The 21,313-nt window shown below is 34.8% G+C and overlaps 1 protein-coding gene across 1 annotated transcript in view; it reads left to right on the forward strand.

Annotated features, from left to right (window-relative positions):
- LOC141502154 (protocadherin-11 X-linked-like) overlaps positions 1-21,313 on the forward strand; it is a 550,716-nt gene that overhangs the window by 46,816 nt on the left and 482,587 nt on the right. Inside the window, exon 3 of the mRNA XM_074206744.1 lies at positions 1,324-1,907. Within this exon, the coding sequence (XP_074062845.1) occupies positions 1,368-1,907 (540 nt within the window). The 5' untranslated portion in view covers positions 1,324-1,367. The remainder of the gene's footprint in view (positions 1-1,323; positions 1,908-21,313) is intronic.

A 21,313-nucleotide genomic window follows, 5' to 3' on the forward strand; every position in this document is an offset into this window, starting at 1 on the left:
AGAAAAAAATGAAAAATAATGAAGAGTGAAAGAAGAAAAGAGTAATAAAGCATCCTTAAGTGATTCAGCATCTAAGTGTAAAACATCATTAAGAGTTTAAATCGAATTTTAAAGAAGTGACATTGTGACTTGAAGCTCTTAAAACATCATTATAGACACCCAATGAAATTTTAAAGGAACTTACTGTATATATCTTTCTTTGTAAATAGAAAGGGTGTAGAGATAATGGTTTTTTGAACTATCTGATTTTCTGTTTACTAGATACTAAATAGAAGAGTTATTCTTTGTTAGAGTTAGTTTATGCTTAGCTTTAGCATGTCTTGGAGGGAACTGGCAATTTAAAATAGTGAGAGAGAATGAAATAATGGTGAGCGTTTGGATGTTCCTCCAGCCTCATTCTTAACTTGCCTTTGGAGGAAAAAGACTGTGGAGGGAGGGGGCAATACTAACCATCTCTTAAGAGTTTTTTATCCTTTCCAGTTTGCAGAGTGCCTTTACAAATTGTACTCCCTATGTAGTAAATGTCATGGCAGTGTTTTTTTTCTCAAAATGGATACTAATAATTCTATGCTACTTTTCACAACTCTGGATATTGCAAAAGTATCCATGAATAAAATTTAGAAATTGCCTCAAGGTATTTACACTGAAATTATTTATTTCTGCTGAGATCATATCTTCCTATCAGCAATAACTAGACATTTTAAGAAAACAATCCAATGAAATACTTCACTAACATGGAATTGGCGCATTAATGGCTGAAATATTTGGCTTGAATGATTGAACATCATTCATCATGCCTTATGTATATATATATATATATATATATATAATATATATATACATATATATTATATATATATATATATACACATACATATATCTATACATCTATATCCTATGTTTTTTCTTCTTTATACTAAAATATGTCTCTTGCCCAAAGATTCTGAAATACATGTACAGAATCTTAAGCATATTTGATTTTGTATACATTTCCTCAGGAGTTTATAATCAAAAGGCTCTCCTGTACTTTTATGAACTTCTTTAACCCTAATGTAAAAATCAAACATAAGACTGAGACCAAATTTACTCTTTTAACATCTTTCATTTTTAAATGAAAGAATGTATGTAAAACCTTTGGGAGTCAATAGTTAGGCACCACTGCTCTAATGTTTCTACAGACTTGCATTAATGTGAATTGAAACAATCTTCAGCTCACTTGGATTCAGAACCTTTTCTTTTCTACAATTTTATGTTTTCCACATTTAGTTAGCTTGTACACTTAGTGACGTTTTGCTACTCTTTTCTTCTTTCTTTCTTTGTCAGTTATTTTTCGGTTTTTTCTGAGGACCAAAATATCCATTGCCGAGATGGCTTTGTTTTCTGGAACTTGCATGCTCACTATCCTGCTGACTTGTGTCGTATTTCAGTCTGATGCACAGGAAAAGAATTACACCATACGAGAAGAGCTACCTGAAAGTGTCCTGATAGGTGATCTAGCAAAAGATCTTAATCTGACGTTCCCAGGAGGCATAAAGCCCTCGACTCCCTTGCAGTTTAAGTTAGTGTACAAGAGTGAAGATCTGCCATTAGTGAGGGTAGAAGAGACAACTGGCGAGATCTATACTACCGGTGTACGCATAGACCGTGAAAAATTATGCTCTGGTGTCTTTATTGAAACGCATTGTTTTTATGAAGTTGAGGTAGCTATTTTGCCAGATGAAATCTTCAAATTGGTCAAGATTCGCTTTCTGATCGAAGACATTAATGATAACGCGCCACTCTTTCCTGCGACGGTCATCAATATTTCGATTCCTGAGAACACCGCCATCAATTCTCGGTTTCCAATACCTTCAGCTGTTGATCCTGATGTTGGCATTAATGGAATTCAACAATACCATCTGATTAAGGTGGGTTTGCAAATATTTGTTCTTTAAAACCTCTTGCTTTGTTAGCATATTGTGAAACTTAGAATACATTGAAAATATGGATATCATCTCCAAATGTTGTCGTGTCGGGCTTAACCTGATTTATTAATCCTTGTTGGATTTGGTTGAGAAAACTTATCAAAATATTTAGCAACCACATAAGGGTTTTATGAAACTTATTTTTGCATATATATATATATATATATATATATATATATAAATTCTTGTGTAAATTAGCATTTGTGTTCAAGTTAGTCAATTAATCAAGGCTCACCAGGACACCTAATAGTAGCACTCAAAAGGCAAAATGCAATTTTTAACTTTATGCCTTTGTTTAATTGTGGTTTCTCTGCATATACACACATATATATATATATATATATATATATATATATATATATGTGTGTGTGTGTGTATGTATAGCATACAGATTCCTTGGTGAAATTGAATTAAATGCCTAAAATCACTGTTTCCAGAATATACTTAAAGGCATTTATGAAAAATTTTCCTACATTTAGCTTGCCATGTTAACAGTCCTATAACTAACTTTTAAGGGAGATCATTATTTCAATTGTATTAGAAAGAGAAAGTTTATCCAACATTCAAATCAATCAGAAGTTTTGAGTATAGGACTGTAAATTTAGGACTAGAAGGAAGCTGAGGCATCTCAGAGCAATGAAATAACCTGTCCAAGGCTATGCATATGGCAAGAGTCAGGAGTTGTCATTTGAACCTGGACCTTCTCATTACAATTCTAATGCTATTTCAACTAGCTTGAAGAAATGCTATTGATAAAAGAAGAATAGGTTTCTTATATTAGTGGGTTGCTCCTGAAACGTTTATAAAAGATAGACTTAGTGTCTTTCCTCCTGAGCCCTGCCTCCCTCTTTGCACTAACATTTTTCTAGTCATCCAGGCCTACCACCTCACTTAACCCACATATCCAATCTGTTGCCAAATCTCATTTCTACTAACACAATGTGACCTCTCCTCTCCATTCAAATAGCCACAACTCTGATTAAGGCCTTTAGAACCTCTTCAGGACTCTTGCAATAGCTTTCTATCTGGTCTCCTTGTTTCAAATCTCTATCATTTGTAATACTTTCTCCATTGGAACTGAAGGTAATTTTTTTCTAAAGTGAAGATCCAGTTAAGTCTGCTCAATGACTTAGTTTCTTGAACATTCAGCCTATCTCCCTTCTCTTTGCTTTTGCACTGGCTAGCCACTGTTTTTAAAATGCTCTGTTCTACCCTTCCTCTTCCTTTCCCTGGTTTCCTTCAAGGTTGGCTTTGTCAGCTTTATCCCAAGGCAAGTCTTCCACAAAATCTACAGGTTGACTTCAAGATTAACTGATTCTGATTCATGCAAACAATTTAATGAGAATAAAATACTGACCTAATTTTAGTTTTATTAAAAAAGGTGTCATTTGATTGACTTTGAAATAATGTCAGCAAAAGACAAAGGGATGGGTTACTCTGCCATCTTTAAGGGAGTCTTAGAAGTAGGATTACTCTGAAGTTTGTTCTGCTTTTGGGATGTGTGATGTACCTTGTGCCAAGGTGCCCCCCCATGCAGTCCTCACTGCTTGTTAAAAATAATGAGAATGTGACACAAAGCCTGGCCTTGGACATGCAGAGGGATATGGCATGGCAGATGTTAATTGAGTGTACTTTTGACTTGCAGAAGGGTACTTCCATGGAAGTGATATAGCAGGGGAAATGGGAGAGAGAAAGAATAACTTAGGTTTCATCTGTGATCTTTCTAAACTTTAAAAGTTTAAAGTAAGTACACCTTCTACATCATTTCTTTTAAGGGATCACCAGTCACTCTTACAAAACAAAAGGACCAAAATAAAAGTAATATTACATTGCTCTATTTTTTTAGAACAGTTAGGGATAGCAGAATAATACAATGAATTCATGCCAATCAAGGATTAGAAGAGAATGTGGAAGCTTTAAAAATGTTTAATGGGAGACAAAGGGGTAGAAAGAGTTGATGTAGTAAAGAAATTCTAGGAAAAAATGTGTATTTATTAATAAATACAGACTAAAGTCCTACTCCATTACCTAATTATGATATGAAAGTGGTTCTGTGTCTGTGAAGACTATGCCAGTAGATGGGAAGGCTAGGTGGCACAGTGGATAGAGCACCGCCCTGCATTCAGAAGTACCTGAGTTCAAATCCAGCCTCAGACACCTAATAATTGCCTAGCTATGTGGCCTTGGGCAAGCCACTTAATCCCATTTGCCTTGCAAAAACTAAAAAAAAAGACTATGTCAGTAGAGACCAAATGCAGGTAGATTTCATCAAGTTAGAAAGACTTTCATTCCTAGCTTAGTGACAGATTGTATATGTGTTATGTGCAGATCATTGTAGCTTCGGTAGGAGAGATCCCTCATCAGACTGGTTGCAGGAGAATTAATTTTCAGTCACAGAAGCTCTTGAAGATGATCTACCATTTCCAAGAGGGGTAGGGAAATGAATTGGTAGAGGGAGTACACATATCAATGGAATCACAGATCTTTCAGTCTACAAATAAGTAAGAGATTCATTAGAATTTTATTTATTAGGGAAACTCCACATTGCTATGTTAAGAAATCTAGTTTCCAATGACCATACTTGGTATTGCTCTGTACAAATTTTAATATTCATCTGTGATGTTGTGTATCCTCTCATTAAGATATAAGCACCTTGAGAATAGGAATTCTATTTTTAGCTTGCTAGTCCTAGCATTCAGTAGATGGATACTCAATATTTGTTGTCCTGTTTCTGCTCACTTTACTCTGCAACCCTTCAGACAAGTCTTAGCAGGTTTTTCTGAAATCTTTGATCATTTCTTGTAGCACAGTAGCATTTCATTGAACTCCTAACCCACAATTTGTTCAGCCAAGTTATTTCAAGAGAGGGGAAACCACGAATAACTGGTAGCAAGGTGGGGAGTAAAGGTATCACCTAGGTGTTAGCTTCTGAGTGAATGTACTTTGAAGGAAGAGAGGGGTCATAGGAAATTAGATTCATATGTTTCTTCTGTAAGAAATCTACTCAGGGAGACAAACATTTTCTGTTGCCCATGTTGGGAATTGTAATTCATCACAGTGAACAATTTCCCCTGTAATTTAGAACTAATGTCTCTCCTCTCTCACAATGGCCAAACTGATATTTCTAAAACCCAGGTTCAAATATGTCCCTTTGCTACTTACTAAACTGCAGTGATTCCTCATTACTCTAGAATCAAGTGCAAACTCCCACTTGGCATTTTAACTGCCTTCACAGTGTGGGCTCAGGTTTAATTTCCAGGCGTATTATGGTGAAATATTTACTACTCTTCATACTCTATCCAACTAACTTAGCTTTATTGTTCCTCCCACAATACACTATCTTTTGTCTCCATGCCTTTATAAAGGTTGTCTTCCACACTTGGAAAACACTGCCATCTTCCATTTGTTTTCAATTTCCTAGATTTCCTTCATAGTTCCATCTAAGCACTACCTCTTGCCTTTTCCTGATGACTTACTTTCCTCTTCTTCTCAGTTGCTAGCGGACACTGCCCCACCAATGAAATGACCTTGTAATTCTTTTATGTATACTTAGGTATGTATAGTTCTTGCCCTGACAGAATGTGGTATTCTCAAGGACAAAGATTGTTTTTATTTTTCTTGGTTTTCTCAATATGTAGCATAGTCACTGCTACATTCTAGGTATCTGATAAAAGCTTGTTAATTGATGGATAGTTGAATCATGGAAATGTATTCCATTCAGAGATCAAAATATGTCTGAATTAGCTGAATTAAACTTTGAAAACTTTTTTAAGGGGATCAATAAAAAATTCAGGTAGTTAATTTCTTTATAGATAGGTAAGTTTAGATCGTCTTTTGTAATCACTTTGGAAGGAGGGCCCTGTTGGATAAAAAAGGAAGGCAAATTGAACAACGACATGCCCTCTCCTACCCTAGCTGATGAATTTCAGTAAATCAGGTCAACCCCTAGAGGAAATGGTTCTCATCAGTGAAGCAACGTTATTTGTTGGTCTCCATTTGTTCTTTGGATTCAGTCAGCTGTGTGCTCGCCCCATGAGTTTATCCTTATCTTGATGACTTCATGTTAAGGAAAGTGGTGTTGTGATAGAAATTTCCTGGAATGGTTATAATCATTTTATCCTTTAGCTTGGTATAACTATGTAAAGGATGCATAGAATTGTTCTCCTTCATTGTGGTATTTAAAGAATAAGACAAATTATTCAAGTCATTGAGCACTCTAGACTCTGAGAAAGATGCTGGCCTGGAGCAGGAAGTGACAGTGTCTCTTTCACTTTTATTTTATTAATTTGATTGCTTGTTATGTATGAAGATTCCTTTCATATTACATGTCTTACTGACAGGGCAGCCAACACTTTAACAAATAGAAATGTCCCTCAAGCACCCAACCTAACTCAGTACATATATACCACAGGGACCTCCTCTCCATGGCAGGATCTTGAGGGAAATTCATTTATCTGATACCGTTACATATGTCTTCATTTTCTGCTTTAGATTGCCGATTGCTCTTGCTATATATCAGAAGCTAAGTTCACATGCTAACCCAGTGGCATAATGTACTGATGGGTTCCCTTGAGACAGACTTGACACTGTTCCCATGGCTGACAGTGTCTGCTGAAGAGTGACATGCTATGCACACTTTCCTCAGGAAAGTTTCCCATGATTCACCCTTCTGTAGCCTAATATTATGCCTTAGAAATCAGGGAAGTTTCTAAGTTACTTTGGCTTGGTCCCTAATTTTTCTTTTTTAATAGAGGAAGACTTGGTGGGTGTTTGTCGTTATGAAGATCCACTTACAAGTGATGAAGCTAGATTTTTCAGTAAACCTGAGGTTATAAAATCTAAGCTACAAAATTATCATCTACTATAGTTAACAATTTTTATTCAAATTGACTGGGGTTTGGAATTCAATAACAGAAACAATATGATGCTTTCTGAGCCAAAGGAACGAATTTTTCTTTATCTTTTACTGAAGGAGCTGTAAGCCTCCCTTTCATTTCATACCAAACTACTTCCTAGTGCCACTCTTTGATTCGCAAATAGCCTCCAGCATGTTCATATAGTCATTGACAAATTGAACAAAGGAAGTAGCATAGAAGAGTTCTTCAAAGAAATGAGTGATTGGGAAAAGAGTCAAAATGAGGAAGAACAGCAGATACCTGGTTCATTCATTCCATTATTTCCTCATCTTTAAAACATGAGGGTTAAACTCCATGTCCTCTGGGGTCCTCTTGTAGCTATGATCCTTTAAAAGGATATCAGCATATTGCTTGCCCAGCTCTCTAGGGAAATTTACAAAAGGACTTGGACAAGAGTTGCATAGAATAATGCATGTATGGGCTGTAATCTGTATTGTTGGAGGAGGTTCCCTATTGATAAGTCACAGATCCATCAAAGTTTCTAAGGGTCTCATCTTAAAAATTATAAATCCCATAAAATCAAAACAGGATTATGCTTGAATCAAGTGAAGAGGCAAGAAGCAGAGAGACTACTTAGGAGGTTTTCATAGTTGTCTAGGTGGGTTTAAAGAAAGTGAAGAGAAGGGGATAGATGTAACCAGTAAACAATTAGCATCATTGGCTTTGTGAAAATTATTAATTTGCCTTTAAAAGACTTATGATAGATTTAATGCATTGATCTGTTCATTGTTCCCCATTTACAAAATGAGGGTGGTAGAATATAGATGGACTCTCGGTTTCATACTTGTTTTTGTTTTGTTTTATTGTTTGTTTTCTTGTTTATTTGTTTTTATCTAAAGGGAAATGGAGTTTTGAATAGAAGTTGTCTCCCCAACCAGTTTGAGGAGCTGTAATTGCTCATAAGATTCCCTCACATTTTGTATAGATTAGCTTTTTCCTTCACTGTGCTGGGATCAAAACAGATTTTAATGAAATGATACATTAGGGGCTCTTTTGGTAGGAAAAGTAACAGTCTGGAATATCAAAGTCCATCTTCTATAGGAAAAAATGTGAATGGAAAATTCATTCCTCTTTTAAAAGAACCTTTGTTAATGCTGGCAGGTCTTATTAAAATTAGACCTTGAGACCAATAGGACTGAGTAGTTTTTTGACTTCCTTACTTGTCTGTTATGGAAGAATCCCAATTAATATTAGTTAGTTACTAATGTCTTCAGGTAGAATCACCTGCCATTAACAATCTCTTGAGAAGCACGTGATGGAAGGTGTAGATAACTGTTCTCAGAGGTATCAATTCAATGTCTGGTGAAAGAGTAGCATCTTATGGAGGTAATAAAGACTTGAATATACTCAAGTAACAGCCAGTTAGCTCATTCATCGAAATTAACAGCAAAAGGGATTGTTGAGTTTTAAGTTAATCTTGTTCAGTTGAGATTTATGGATCTTTTCTATATCAATATTCACATAAAGAATTAGAGTTTACATATAAAACATGAAACCACAAGGTCTAAATGTAATCTACGGGACAAAAGATGCTAAAAACAAATCTCTAATTATTTTGCCTAGAGCCCAACCTTTTAAGTATGGAACTTTTTTTCTATTACAGTACGTTACTGACCAATAGATTTTTATTCTTTCCAGCTGTGTCTACAAAGTACAAAATGAAGTGCAGAACTGGCAATTATCTCCTGATACTGATCAATGCAGACAACAAAATCAGATAGCCAGGCCTCAAAATGAACATTAAGATAATTTGTTTGATATGAATTATCCTATTCAACTGTCAACCCCAATCATGTTACCTGGATAATAGCCTTCTGTGCTATTTAGGGGCATCCTTAACATACTGAAGCATAATGTTTGTATAAGATCTTTCTGATCAAAGAATCAGGCCAATTATGTTGAGGGCAGTCTCTGATTTTGTTTGGTCCATGTTTCATTTTTTGACTAAGATGAGTATGAACTATTCATCTTAGAAACAGTTTTTGAGAAAACTCTACAATACCATGAAAAATAGCTCTTCTTTTAAAATTAGATATAAAAGAAATTAATAATCATCTGCCTTCATATTTATCCGTGTACAGTCCTCATAAAATCAGTCTCCAAAGTGTGACTAATTAAATAATGCAATAGCATAATAGATCAAATAAATTGCTTTGGCCACAAATCAAGTTTAAATAGATCTTTATTTAGTTTCTCTAAGCAGGTAGAAGCTGGACAGGGAAGGGCGCTATTGAAGTTAATCTCATTTAAGAACCTTATACTGGATTTTCATTATAGTGCTTAAAATTATTTTTTCCTTGGTACTTTACCTTACTGAGATAATTGCTTCTTTTCCAAAGCCTCTAATTATTGCAAACAAGACATATGTTTGTAATCTTTACAAATTTCAGTGCATGAGGTCATCTAGTCCTGCTTAAAGGTCTGTTAGTTGACAGGTAAAAAGCATTCAAATCAAAAAGATGTTGAATGGTAGGGAACAGCTTTGGAGAATTGTTCATTTACTATGCGTATGGGGATTCAGAAGTGGAAAGCTGTCTATTTGTAAGCACTCCTTACCAACCTAAAAGCTTCCTCTAAAATGTATTGGAAGTTATCATACATGGATGTTGTATATGAGAAACAATAATGTCATTGATAGAAGAGTTTGACCTGGGAGTGAAAAAAATCTGGCTTCAAAATCTGCCTCTAAAATACAAGTGTACCTAGTAAATGTCTTAAGACTGTAAATACCCTACCCTCTCACTCCTTTCTATTGTTCTATATATCTTTAAAATAAGACCTTATTTGTTTCTAAAAGTCACCCATTGAAATGCTATTGCAGCTTCACAAAAAAGGATATATGGTAGACAAAAGACAAATCCTAGAGTGGTTGCCTTCATTCATGCAAGGTGATTAGGGAACATAGTTGCCTGATCCATTCTTCAGGAAAAGAATTTTATCTGAATTGTCCCTTCACTGCCTTGAGGCAACTGTTTAAGGAAATGACTCACTCATTTTTTGAATGTTATTTTATTTTATTTGTTCAATTACATGCAGAGATAGTTTTCAACATTCATCTTTTTTTGTAAGCTTTTGATTTCCACGTTTTTTCTACCTCTCTTTTCCTTCCCCTCTCCCCATGCCAGTGAGTAATCTGATATAGGTTATTACATGTGTAATCATGTTTAATATATTTCCATATGAATCCTTTTGTAAAAGAAGAATCAGAATTAAAGAGAAAAAGAAACATGAAAGAAAAAAATCATAAAACAAGTTTCAAAAAGTAAACATAGGGGTAGCTAGGTGGTGCAGTGGAGTCAGGAGGACCTGAGTTCAGGTCCAACCTCAGATGCTTAATCATTGCCCCTCTGTGTGACCTTGGACAAGTCACTTAGTCCCATTTCTTTACCAAAAAAATCCCCCCCCCAAAGAAAAACAACAGCAAAGAAATTGAACAGAGTATGCTTGGGTCTGTAGTCAGACTCCATAGTTTTGGGGTTTGTTTTTTTTTTTTTTTTGGATGTGGATGGCACGTCCCATCCCAAGTCTTTTAGAATTGTTCTTGATCACTGAACTGTTGAGAGGAACTAATGACTTACTCATTTTAACTTGATTAGTCAAATAGCATTAATTGTAGATGTGGTTCTTCCAGCTTTGCCATTTGGTTCTCTTGGTTGTTTTATGGCATTACAACTAGAATACTGTCACTATCTTAACATCCCTTGAGAGACATGGCAGAAGATTAGAGGAGAGGTTGGCTCTTGAACAAAGATAGTTCCAGTAAGTCAAAATCAAGGAGAAAGCCACTTCAAATGTCTATATTTAAGGCTCTGATTTTCACACTAACCATGGTGGAATAGTAATGTGTGATTTAACCCAGTATGTCACTCTGAGGATATATTGATATACCCATACTGTAAGGGAACAACCAAATAATGACAATGGAAATCATTGGCACAGCTTGTCTTATGGGAATGAAGTCTCTAGGTGTGGACCACAAAAATATTGAATGTGAGTTCCCACTAATTCTTGTAGAGAAAGGAGTGGTTTAAAAGAAAATTAGCAAAGATGATGGTGTTTGTCATGGTGATGATATCCATACAAAAGTTAATATTTTTTTCACTTTCAATTCAATTTAATTCAGATAATTTGACCTCAAATAATACTGGCTTGAAATATAACACCTTTTTTTCACAATAGGCAAGAATCATCAAAAAAGATCATAGGATTTCAAATTTAGAGGTGCAGTGGAACTATAGAGGTTAACCTAATTCAATTCCCTCATTTTACAGATTAAAAGACTGAGAACCAGAAAGTTAGTAAAAGCCACATAGGTAGAATATATTTTGAAATCAGGCTACCCACACGAACAATTGTATATGTAGGGGTGGCTAGGTGGCATAGTGGAAAGAGTGCCAGCCTTGGAGTCAGGAGGACAGGAGTTCAAATCCAATTTCAGATAGGACTTGTTCTAGCTATGTGACCTTGGGCAAGTCACTTAACCCTGATTGCCTGGAGCTGATTCATCTCTGACTACTAGACCCAGATGGCTCTAGGAGAGAAAAGTGAGGCTGGTGACTTAGAATGGTATCTCTCTCCCTCCAATCCAATTCATGTGCTTGTCATGGCATCACCTTCTGACGTCATGGTTTTCTTTGAAAATGAAGGACAAACAATGTATATGTTGCTTCTCATATATACATACATACATATACATATATATATATATATATACATATATATATGTACATATATATATGTACATTTTTTGACTCAACCACAAATTCATATCATATGGAAAATTGTCTGTATTCATACATAGGAATTCATCATGGAATAATAGATTTAGCGATGGATGATATATTGGAGGCCATTAAGTCCAACCCTCCTATTTTACAAAGGAAGAAAGTGAGATCAAGGGCAGTTAAGTGACATTTAATGAAAAAAAATAAAACCAAATCTACAGAATGGCAGTGAGATGAATGAGACCCAGTATAATTAAGTTTTTTCAGTACCATATTGGAGGTAGTAGCTGCACTCTTGGCTCTATCATAGAGTCACGGTTTTAGCTGTCCTAAGGCATTAATGAAGTTCTTTTGGGGGAATCTCATAGAAACCATTGATTTTAGACTTGGTAGGGACCTTTGGCTCAACCTCCTTTCAGACGAGAGAAAAGTAAGTGACTGAAAACTTCAAAAAATTTTTGAATTCATTTTTGGAATAGAATAAGCAGGGAGGTTCTTGAGTGAAATTTCTGGAGCTAATAGCACATAGGTCTAAGAAGAACTGTTTTGGAAAACAAAACATTCACCAGCTGTTCCCCATCTTTGAACTGAGGTAGCAAGAAAAAAATTTTCCCCTATTTCATCAAAATAGTATGATTAGATTGAAGAAACTGATCATAATCATTCCTAGCCATTATACATGGGTTCTGGAGGATACGGCAGAGAGTTTGAAGGAATTACTAGTTTATCCATGCTCAATTTATAATTTTCATAATAAGGAATTTTGTGATCTTTGAAAATCTCTCTCAAGCCAGAATAAGTACTTTTATTTTAGAATGAAATAGCATTTAGTAAATGCCTACAGTGTCCCAAGTGCTGTGCTAAGACCTTAGAAATGCTTTTTATAAATAAAAAAGCAAAGCAATGACAGACCCTAAGTACAAGGACATAGATATAAATATATATGAATATATAATTAAAGCTATACATATACATATGTATTTTTAAAACTAAAAATTTTTGGTTGATTATAGTGGTTTAATTCTCCCTAATTATTTGATTTTGCTGTTGTAATCTTTTTGGTTATTTTATTTCCCATATAATACCATAAATTCTATTTCTCTACCTGAAAATCAGGGATATTTTTAGGAGTAATAAAATTAGAAAAATTATCTAAAATACTGACCTACTTGGAGTGGCTCAGGAGACATTATTTTAAAAAAAAACAAAGTTAGACCATTTGTCATTTTTCTAAAACCTAATGATTTTGAAAAGGCTTATTTTCCCTTTTTTTTAAATCATCCCAATTACTCTTTCATAAAATATGCACAATAGTTTCCTAACAATATGGAATATCAATCAAGTTGTGCAGGAGAAAAATTATGACAACAATACTCTTCTTTCTCAATCAATGCCACCATTTGTTTTTGGATTCAATTCAATTTTTTTTAAAAAAAACCTTTCATTGACCTATTTTAACTTATCTCTTGAATCATTCGTTTCTTTCTCTTCATTTATTTTTGCCTACTCAAGGCCTTCTCTATGACCATTAATTTAGGAAAACTTTCTGCCTTAGAGCTAATGCCATTTGGAATTCCTTCCTAAATTCATATCTTTTAGCATCCTTCCTAAAATTGTCTCCTTTTTAATTTCTCTTCCCTTTTATTTTTGTTTGAAACAAGATTGTCTGTTGGGATTTCTTAAGCAAGTAAAACTATTTGGAGTAATAATTAGCATACAATTTAAAAATATATCCCAAAGTATATCTGCAAGTTGTTAGAGCCAATCTTTGAAGAGAGCCAAGCAGCTCACTTAGGAAGGCAAATTGCTTAGAAGCACCCACTTAAAATAGTTTTGTCTGGACAAGAGATGCTTGAATAAGTGAGTTGACTCCCCAAGGACTTTGTCTAGTACCAAAGTAAGAATCTGACTCACAAAAAAAAAAAACATATTTGCATAATGCAATTGATGAAGTGACTTGTTAACCTCAGAATAAGCAAAAAAATTTCTTGAAACTATCAAGCTATTCCAAATCTTAAAAGCAAAAAATTAATGAACTACATAAGACATTAATATATATGGCTGTGTTCATATATATGAATTGCCTAGAAAGAAATGAGAGGTTGTGCTCTCTCAGAAACGGAAGCTCCTTCATCAGGAGTTCTCCATGCTGACAATGACAGATTCTGCATATATTTGTGTATATATATGTGTGTGTGTGTGTATATATATATATATATATATATATATATATATATATATATATATATATATATATATACATATATATATATGTATATATATATATGTAGCAATCAGTTTCCTACTTTGCCACATTATTGATTGATAATTTATTCATTTTCTGTGACCATCAAACTCCCCTAAAGATTTTGTTGCTTCAATGACTTCATGATGTATTTCATTCATCTATAATCACTGTTATTGACACTTGTTTTTACTCATACCAGCTCTGGTGTGTCTTGTGCTCCAGTGAATCATTGAGAGTATTTCATACATAGCTCTCAGAAAGCACAGAATTAAACAATTATCAGTTGTGATTTCATGAATAACTGTTGTGGCTTTTCCTGTTGCAGTTATCAGTAGTTCCTTAAATGCATAACTTCTTATTTGAGTATTTCTTTGGACCAAAATTATTGTGAACTTAACACTAACTGACCATCATGTTTAGCTAAGTTTTCCACATGGAAGAGGATGGGGGCGGGGGACAGTTTGGCCTGGAGAGTTCAGCTTCGATTTGTGAGTCTACAAAGGAATAATGAATAGCCTGATCTTGCTGTGGTCATTTTTAAAGATGGCTTCCTGAGCTAACTTTGAAAATTCATCCTGTTTTGCCTTTGCTTTGGGTAAATCTCCATAATGGGAGCTGAACAAACCAGTTCAGATAACACAGAAGTTATGAGCAATTTTTAGAATTAAACTGGAATGAACATTTCATGGTTTATTGTCAGAACTCATTGTAGTTTCATGATTTTATATCCCATATAGACAATGCCTGCCTCAATAGTCAAGTACTTAGCACAACACTTAGCACATAATAAATTCCTAGGAGTCTCCCATTGGACTAGTTCAATACCTTTCCCAGCTACTCATTCTCACTCTAGATACATGTCCAGTTACCTGTCAAATGATATTTTTTTCTAGCTCCACAATCTCCTTCCCTTCACTCACATGGACTATGTCAGGCCCTCATTGCCTCTTTCTTGAATTATTTCAATGACCTCCTATTTGTTCTCCCTACCTAATTATTTTGGAGCAATCTCTTAGTTCCACGAATAACTTCAAAAGTTTATAGATTATTTTCTCCTTTCAATTCAGAAAGGATAAGGGAGGAAATGGAGTTTGAACTGAAAAATACTATTAATGAACCAGAACTATGAATTTTTCTCATATGTTCTAAGTAGAATCATTTGTATAATGTTTAAAATGCATAAAAGTCTAATTTAATGACATGATTTAGTTTGCTTTTCTCCCTTCAATTCATTTCATTTCTTGATTCTTTCCTGCAATTAGCAATGGTTTTTGTTCTTTATTTTGTAGTTCTAGCGGATCTCTAAAGGTATCTGAGGAAATAGAAATTTTTCTTATTCTATAGCCAAGTAGCCTGTTCATTAAACCATTTAAATTGACTTTAATTCTGAAATTATATTCAAAAGCTGTAAATTGATTTCACCACGTCCAATTTCAAGTCATTGTGTAAACCTTGGAACTTTTTAAATGGTCACAAATAGAATTAATTTGTTGCTGCCAAAGTTCAGCATGCAATTAAATTAAATCCAAAGATTTGCCTGCCAGCAGCATTGGACTGTATATATTTTCTTTAATTTAATGCAATATATTGATGACTGCTGTTGATATTTTTAATGTATCTACTATGATGAGATGAGTTGTTTAGTTACAGATGTTTTATTGTCCTAGAGTGGAAATGGATAGTCTTGGAAATTAACGCCAGATTCTTTCTTGCTAGGTTGATTCTAATACGTGAATATGATTTATTTATGCCCAATTATATTCCTCAGTATCTTAACTGTTTCAGTCACTATATGCTGGCCACTATATCCAAAAAAACCAGAAAGGTGTTTTCAGTATGATTATTATATAGAGAATATAGTGTTTGCCTGTGTCCTTATAGGCCTCAGTTCTCTTGCTGTGGATATACTTTGCTAAATCTCAAGGTTATTAAAGTAGAATTATGGTGGTAAGAAGTTCTGAAATGCAAAAGGGATGCAGGGTTGTACAAAAAAAACTTACCCAAATAAATTGCTATTATGCATACTTAAACAAACATTTATTAATCACCAAATTTGTTACAGATACTATGCTAGGTACTGGGAATAAGAATACAAATATCCAACATGCCCTGCCCTCAACAATTCTATGGCAAAAGACAACATGTCTGTTAATAACTACAAAGTGATTTTGAGAGATAGGTCCCAGGGAGCTGGAGCATCAGGAAACACTTCACGTAGAAAGTGGTATCTGATGAGAATGAGTTCAAATCAGGATACCTGAGTTAGAGATGTCAGTGGCACCATTCAGTTCAAAACTCCCAATAGTTGGGGATGTGGGACTGGAGTTCAGGAGAGAAAGCTGAGAAATGATGATTAAATTCATAGTAGCTGATATGGTTACCATGTAAGCAAATATAATGAGAGAAGAGAAGAAAGTCAAAGATAAAACTTTGAGCTACACACATAGTAGGGCATAATGGATAGAATACCAGCCCTGGAATCAGGAGGACCTGAGTTCAAATCCGGCCTCAGACACTTAATAATTACCTAGCTGTGTGGCCTTGGGCAAGTCACTTAATCTCATTGCCTTGTAAAAAAAACAAACACATAGTTAGTAGATATGAAATGAATAATGATCCCAAAAAGGGAGACTGAGAGAGTATTCAGCAAGATAGGAAGAAAATTAGAAGAAAGCATTTTCATGAAAAACAGAGGATAGAGGGATAAAGTATCTAGGAGGAAAGCATTATCAATAGTGCAGATACCAAGTGCAGACGAGAGGTCAAGAAAAAATAAAGTTGAGGAGAGGCCATGAGTAAGTCTAGAAAGGGCAGTTTCAGTTGAGTGATGATGTTGGAAGTCACATAACATGGGATTAAGAAGTGATGAAGGCGGAAGCAGAGATCCTGAATATAGACTGCTCTTTCAAGAAGTTTGGCTATGAAAGGAAAAAGAGATTTAGGGTGATAACTTGAGGGATTGATAAGGTCTAGTGCAGTTCTTTCAGGATTTTGGAAAGATGTAGATATGTTTGTGGCAAGAGGAAATTAACCAGGGAAAAATTTTAAATTTTCATGAAAAGGGGGGCAATTGGGGGGACAGCCTGCCAGAAAAGTCATGAAGGAATATATCAAGGGTATATGTAGAGAAAGATGGTCTTGGTGAAGAAAAGGGTCACCCCTTTGTCAGAGTGTCCAGTAAAGGAGGAGAATGAATTGGGTAACTTGGTTGAGTTGGAAATACTCAAAATATTTTGAAGGCGCAATGCATGGAAAAGATGGAATTTTATGAATTATTTAATAATCAGTACTATTGTTATGACAGAATGGAGAAAGAACTCAGCATTATAGTCCCTTTATGATTTTTTTTTCTTTGTGAAAACATGTAGGTGGTCTATTTACTATGCATCATAAGTAAATGACTCAGTTCAATACTTTGAATATTCAACATGATAAATTGCAATTTGGATAAGTAGTGTAGGTTAAAACCACAGCTAAATGTGATGTGCTATTGGGCAATAGTGCTAGCTTGGTCTTGATGATCATTGCTAGTCGTTATGGACAGACTACTTACTTAGACTCTTGAATAAACAAACTGGCATTATAAACAATTGATCCCAGCATCTGATAACATTAGCATGGCTATTTGTATTCCTACAAGAAATTATCTAAAATTCTACTTATATTCCTGAGTCAAATTTTATAAATTCTTTAATTTCATTGTCTTTCAGAATCTGTTTTAACCTGGCATTCAGTATTTAAGATAGTTTCATAGAAATAACAAGAAGTTCATAAGATATTTGAAATAGAATTCTTTTTCTTCACTTGTCACCTTTTACATTTCTTTTTTATACTATTGAATCATAATTACTGATTCCATTAATAAGCTCTATATTGTGGCTTTATTTTCTTGGTGGTATGCTCAAACCAAATTACAATCATTTTTTTTTTCTCTTTCTTATTTTCCATTTTGGTTCTAATCCAATCATATCATTTTCAGAAATTGCCTTTCTTTTACTGTGGTGGGATGTTCCTTCCAATTCTGGAGTGTGGATGGATTTTATACCATCTCTTCCTTCTTTAACCATTACCTTGTGCTGAGTAATCTTCTCCTTTAATGATGATTTGAATAGGAAGTGTCTATTGTTAGATTATCTTCTGTTCTTATTGGAGCTTCACTCCATATTAGTCTGCTCCTTTTTAAATGTAAATTGTTAAACTCTCCATCAGAACATTTTCCTTACATTGCAGGGAACTATGTAAAAACAGATTTCTTCTGAACTTAAGACTTTCTAGATTATTACTGTAAATTGTAGTACTTTCTTGTAGTCAGATTAGCATCACTAGATATTATGGTGGTATTAGCTTGCAGTATCTTCAGGCACGGATGGACTTATCTAACCAACCAAGATTACATTCAAAGAAATATCTTCATGAATTGTGTGAGATTTTATTGATCCAGACATTCTCTGGGTATAGGAGTTTACCAGAGTCCCATTCAATTCAGAATGCCAAAGTCTTTATTGACTGATGAACCAAGGCAATTAATTAACCCCCCTTGCCTTCCCAACAACAACAAAAGAAACACCAGCATCACCATCACCATGGCCATCAATATTAGCAGCAGCAGCAGCAGCAGCAGCAGCAGCAGCAGCAGCAGCATTATCATTGTTGTCATTCAACAACAATAATAAAACCCCCACCTTTACCACCATAAGACTTGGCATGGTTCATATGGAAATTAGAAATCTAAATATATGTACAAAGTACCTTACAATATTTTAACTTTAGAAAAAAGTGGGGCGGCTAGATGGCTTAGTGGATAAAGCACCAGCCTTGGAGTCAGGAGTACCTGGGTTCAAATCCGGTCTCAGACACTTAATAATTACCTAGCTGTGTGGCCTTGGGCAAGCCACTTAACCCCATTTGCCTTGCAAAAAAACCCCTAAAAAAAGAAAAAGGAAAGTAAAGCATTTTTAATATGTATGAAGGATGGCATAGATTAAATCATGACACCTAAAGCAATCAAATATTTTATTTTGAAGAGAAATATTAACCAACTCTATCTTTATTTATATATATATATATATATATATATATATATATATATATATCCCTGCTGTCCCTAAAGTATAATTAGATACATTTTAGTTAGTCTTTGTAATTAAGGGGAACTTTCTAAAAACTAGAATTTTAAAGTGATTTCCCCTTTTTATGGAGAGATATGTTCATAATAAAATCATGTTTGTCTCCAGTGAAGGATGGTGGTGCATCTGTTGTGCAAATCGTCCCTTAATATAACAATGTGATATCAGATTGTAGATTTGAGCAAAATTAATTAGCTCTTAATTGTGAGCAGATACCTACTTTTGAAAAAATTGGTTTTTCCTTAAGGGTTCTATGTGTTTATGAAAAAGATACCTCATGGGGCCTTGGGACCTGTTGGAGTCGCTGCCCATGAACTAAAAGTGATAATGTCAGGGATAATGAATTCGGGAATGAATGCACTGATGATGACCAGAGCTTTATATGATTGAAGCTATTGACTTCCTTGAGGACTGTCTTGAAAATCTCGAATACTATGAAGAAGACTATGATGTGTCATCTGGAGTTACTAGCCTCAAACTCCTGATGCCTCCTAATGATGAATGGCTCTTCTTTGATGAAGAAGAAGATGAAAGTCAGAGCCTATAAGTCGGGTCTCTTTATTGACAAAAAAATGTTGACTTAGAGGGTAAAACCATATAGGTAGGTCTGGAATTCTGAAGATAAAAGGATCTTTAGGGTTGTTCAGTAAAACATCGGCAGTACGGAGCTAATTCTCTTTGATGTTGGATTTTCTTTGACTGGTCCATTTTTTTGACTGGTCTTTCTCAATAGGCTAACCATCCATATTTCAATATGACTTTCTCCTTCTAATTTCCTCAGTCTTTGTGCTCTCCCCTAACTCTATCTAACCACATTAAACTTTTGCAGTCAGCTACCTACCCTGACCTCAATGATTGACTCCCCCCCCCCCTGCCCCCAAAACTTGTCTGGACTAGCTCCAGACCAAAAACATTCTTAGTCATATAATATACTCTCATGAAGGAAATACTTAGCTGGCTTGCCCAAAACATTTACTGGAACACCAGAATTGCTACCTTTTTATGTGAAGAGTTCACCACTTTCATATAAATTTATGTGAAACTGAGGACTGAGGACTTTGGAACAAAATTGATTCAGGATTGCTTTTTACACCATACACAAAGATTACATTTCCTATAAAGTTACCCTTTAACTCAGTGACTCCAACCCAGTGTTGGATGCTCTTGGAACTTTTGTCCATGATATGTAGCTATCTCTTGAAAAGTCACAATGCAAAGAAGTTACTAGTTGCTTGACATAGTAATTATGCCAGAGGGTGGCCACTGAGCTATTTGAAGAACTGAATTTTAATAAACTATCCTGGATTAACCAATGTCAAGAAGGATTTTTTCAAGTAACCCCGAAGGAACTCTTCTAAGTAGAGATTACCAAGACCAGGCTTATCCTGAATAGACATTGTCTAACATTTAATCAATCAATGACTAAGCTATAAGAAAATGGAAAAGCAAGATGATGTTTTGCTTTTTCTAAACTCATGGACCTGAAGCCTTGGTTTCCAACATGATGGAACTCAATTAGGAATTAATGTTAATGTGTTTGGGACCTGTCTGATTCTAAGGGAAACAGAACATAATCTTGCACCTGGATATCCCTGGACAGATAATTTATGCCAGAATTTGAGAAGCCCATCCTTTGAGATTTTATGGACAAAAGGGGATTACAGATAATCTCCACTTAAGATTTATTCAATCAATTCTCAAAGTTTGTGTATGTTAAGTTTAACTTCTGAAAGGGTTTACAACCTAGTTAGAAACAGTCATTTGGCAAAATTGCATCCTTTCTGTGGTAGCCCTGGCCCTTCAGGAGACCAAAGATATTGTTTCTCCTTGAACTGTTCTGGAGATAGGGGAATTAGTTTATCGATATCCTATACCTCTATCCTTTATCTGTACTCTACATCTATATTTATAATCTTCTCTTTCTCTCTTTCTCTGTCTCTTTCTCTCTCCCTCCCTCTCTCTTCTTTCCTGTCCCTCCATTTAGCTTATCCTTTTGGCTTGGGGCAGTGTAGCAGGAAATGCAGAACCAAATTGATAGAGGAAGAATTTTCAAATTAACTGTGACCCTTTATCAGGACACCTTTTTTTCTGCAGAAATGTCACTGCTACTAGATTAGAAATGTCTTAGTCATGTTTCTGAAGCAATAGGTTTAGATATATAATTTGTTCTGAATATAAATTTTAATTAAAGTAAGTTGTTAGACTATTGCCACACTTACTGTGCTAAAACAACAAAGAATCATCCAGCAACCAAAAACTTTCTTTTTTCCCTGTAGTACCTGGACATTTGCAATTGAACTATACATTTATTTTTCTTCTTTTTAAACTATATTTT

The sequence above is a fragment of the Macrotis lagotis genome, chromosome X (assembly GCF_037893015.1).
Source record: "Macrotis lagotis isolate mMagLag1 chromosome X, bilby.v1.9.chrom.fasta, whole genome shotgun sequence".
Lineage (NCBI taxonomy): Eukaryota > Metazoa > Chordata > Mammalia > Peramelemorphia > Peramelidae > Macrotis > Macrotis lagotis.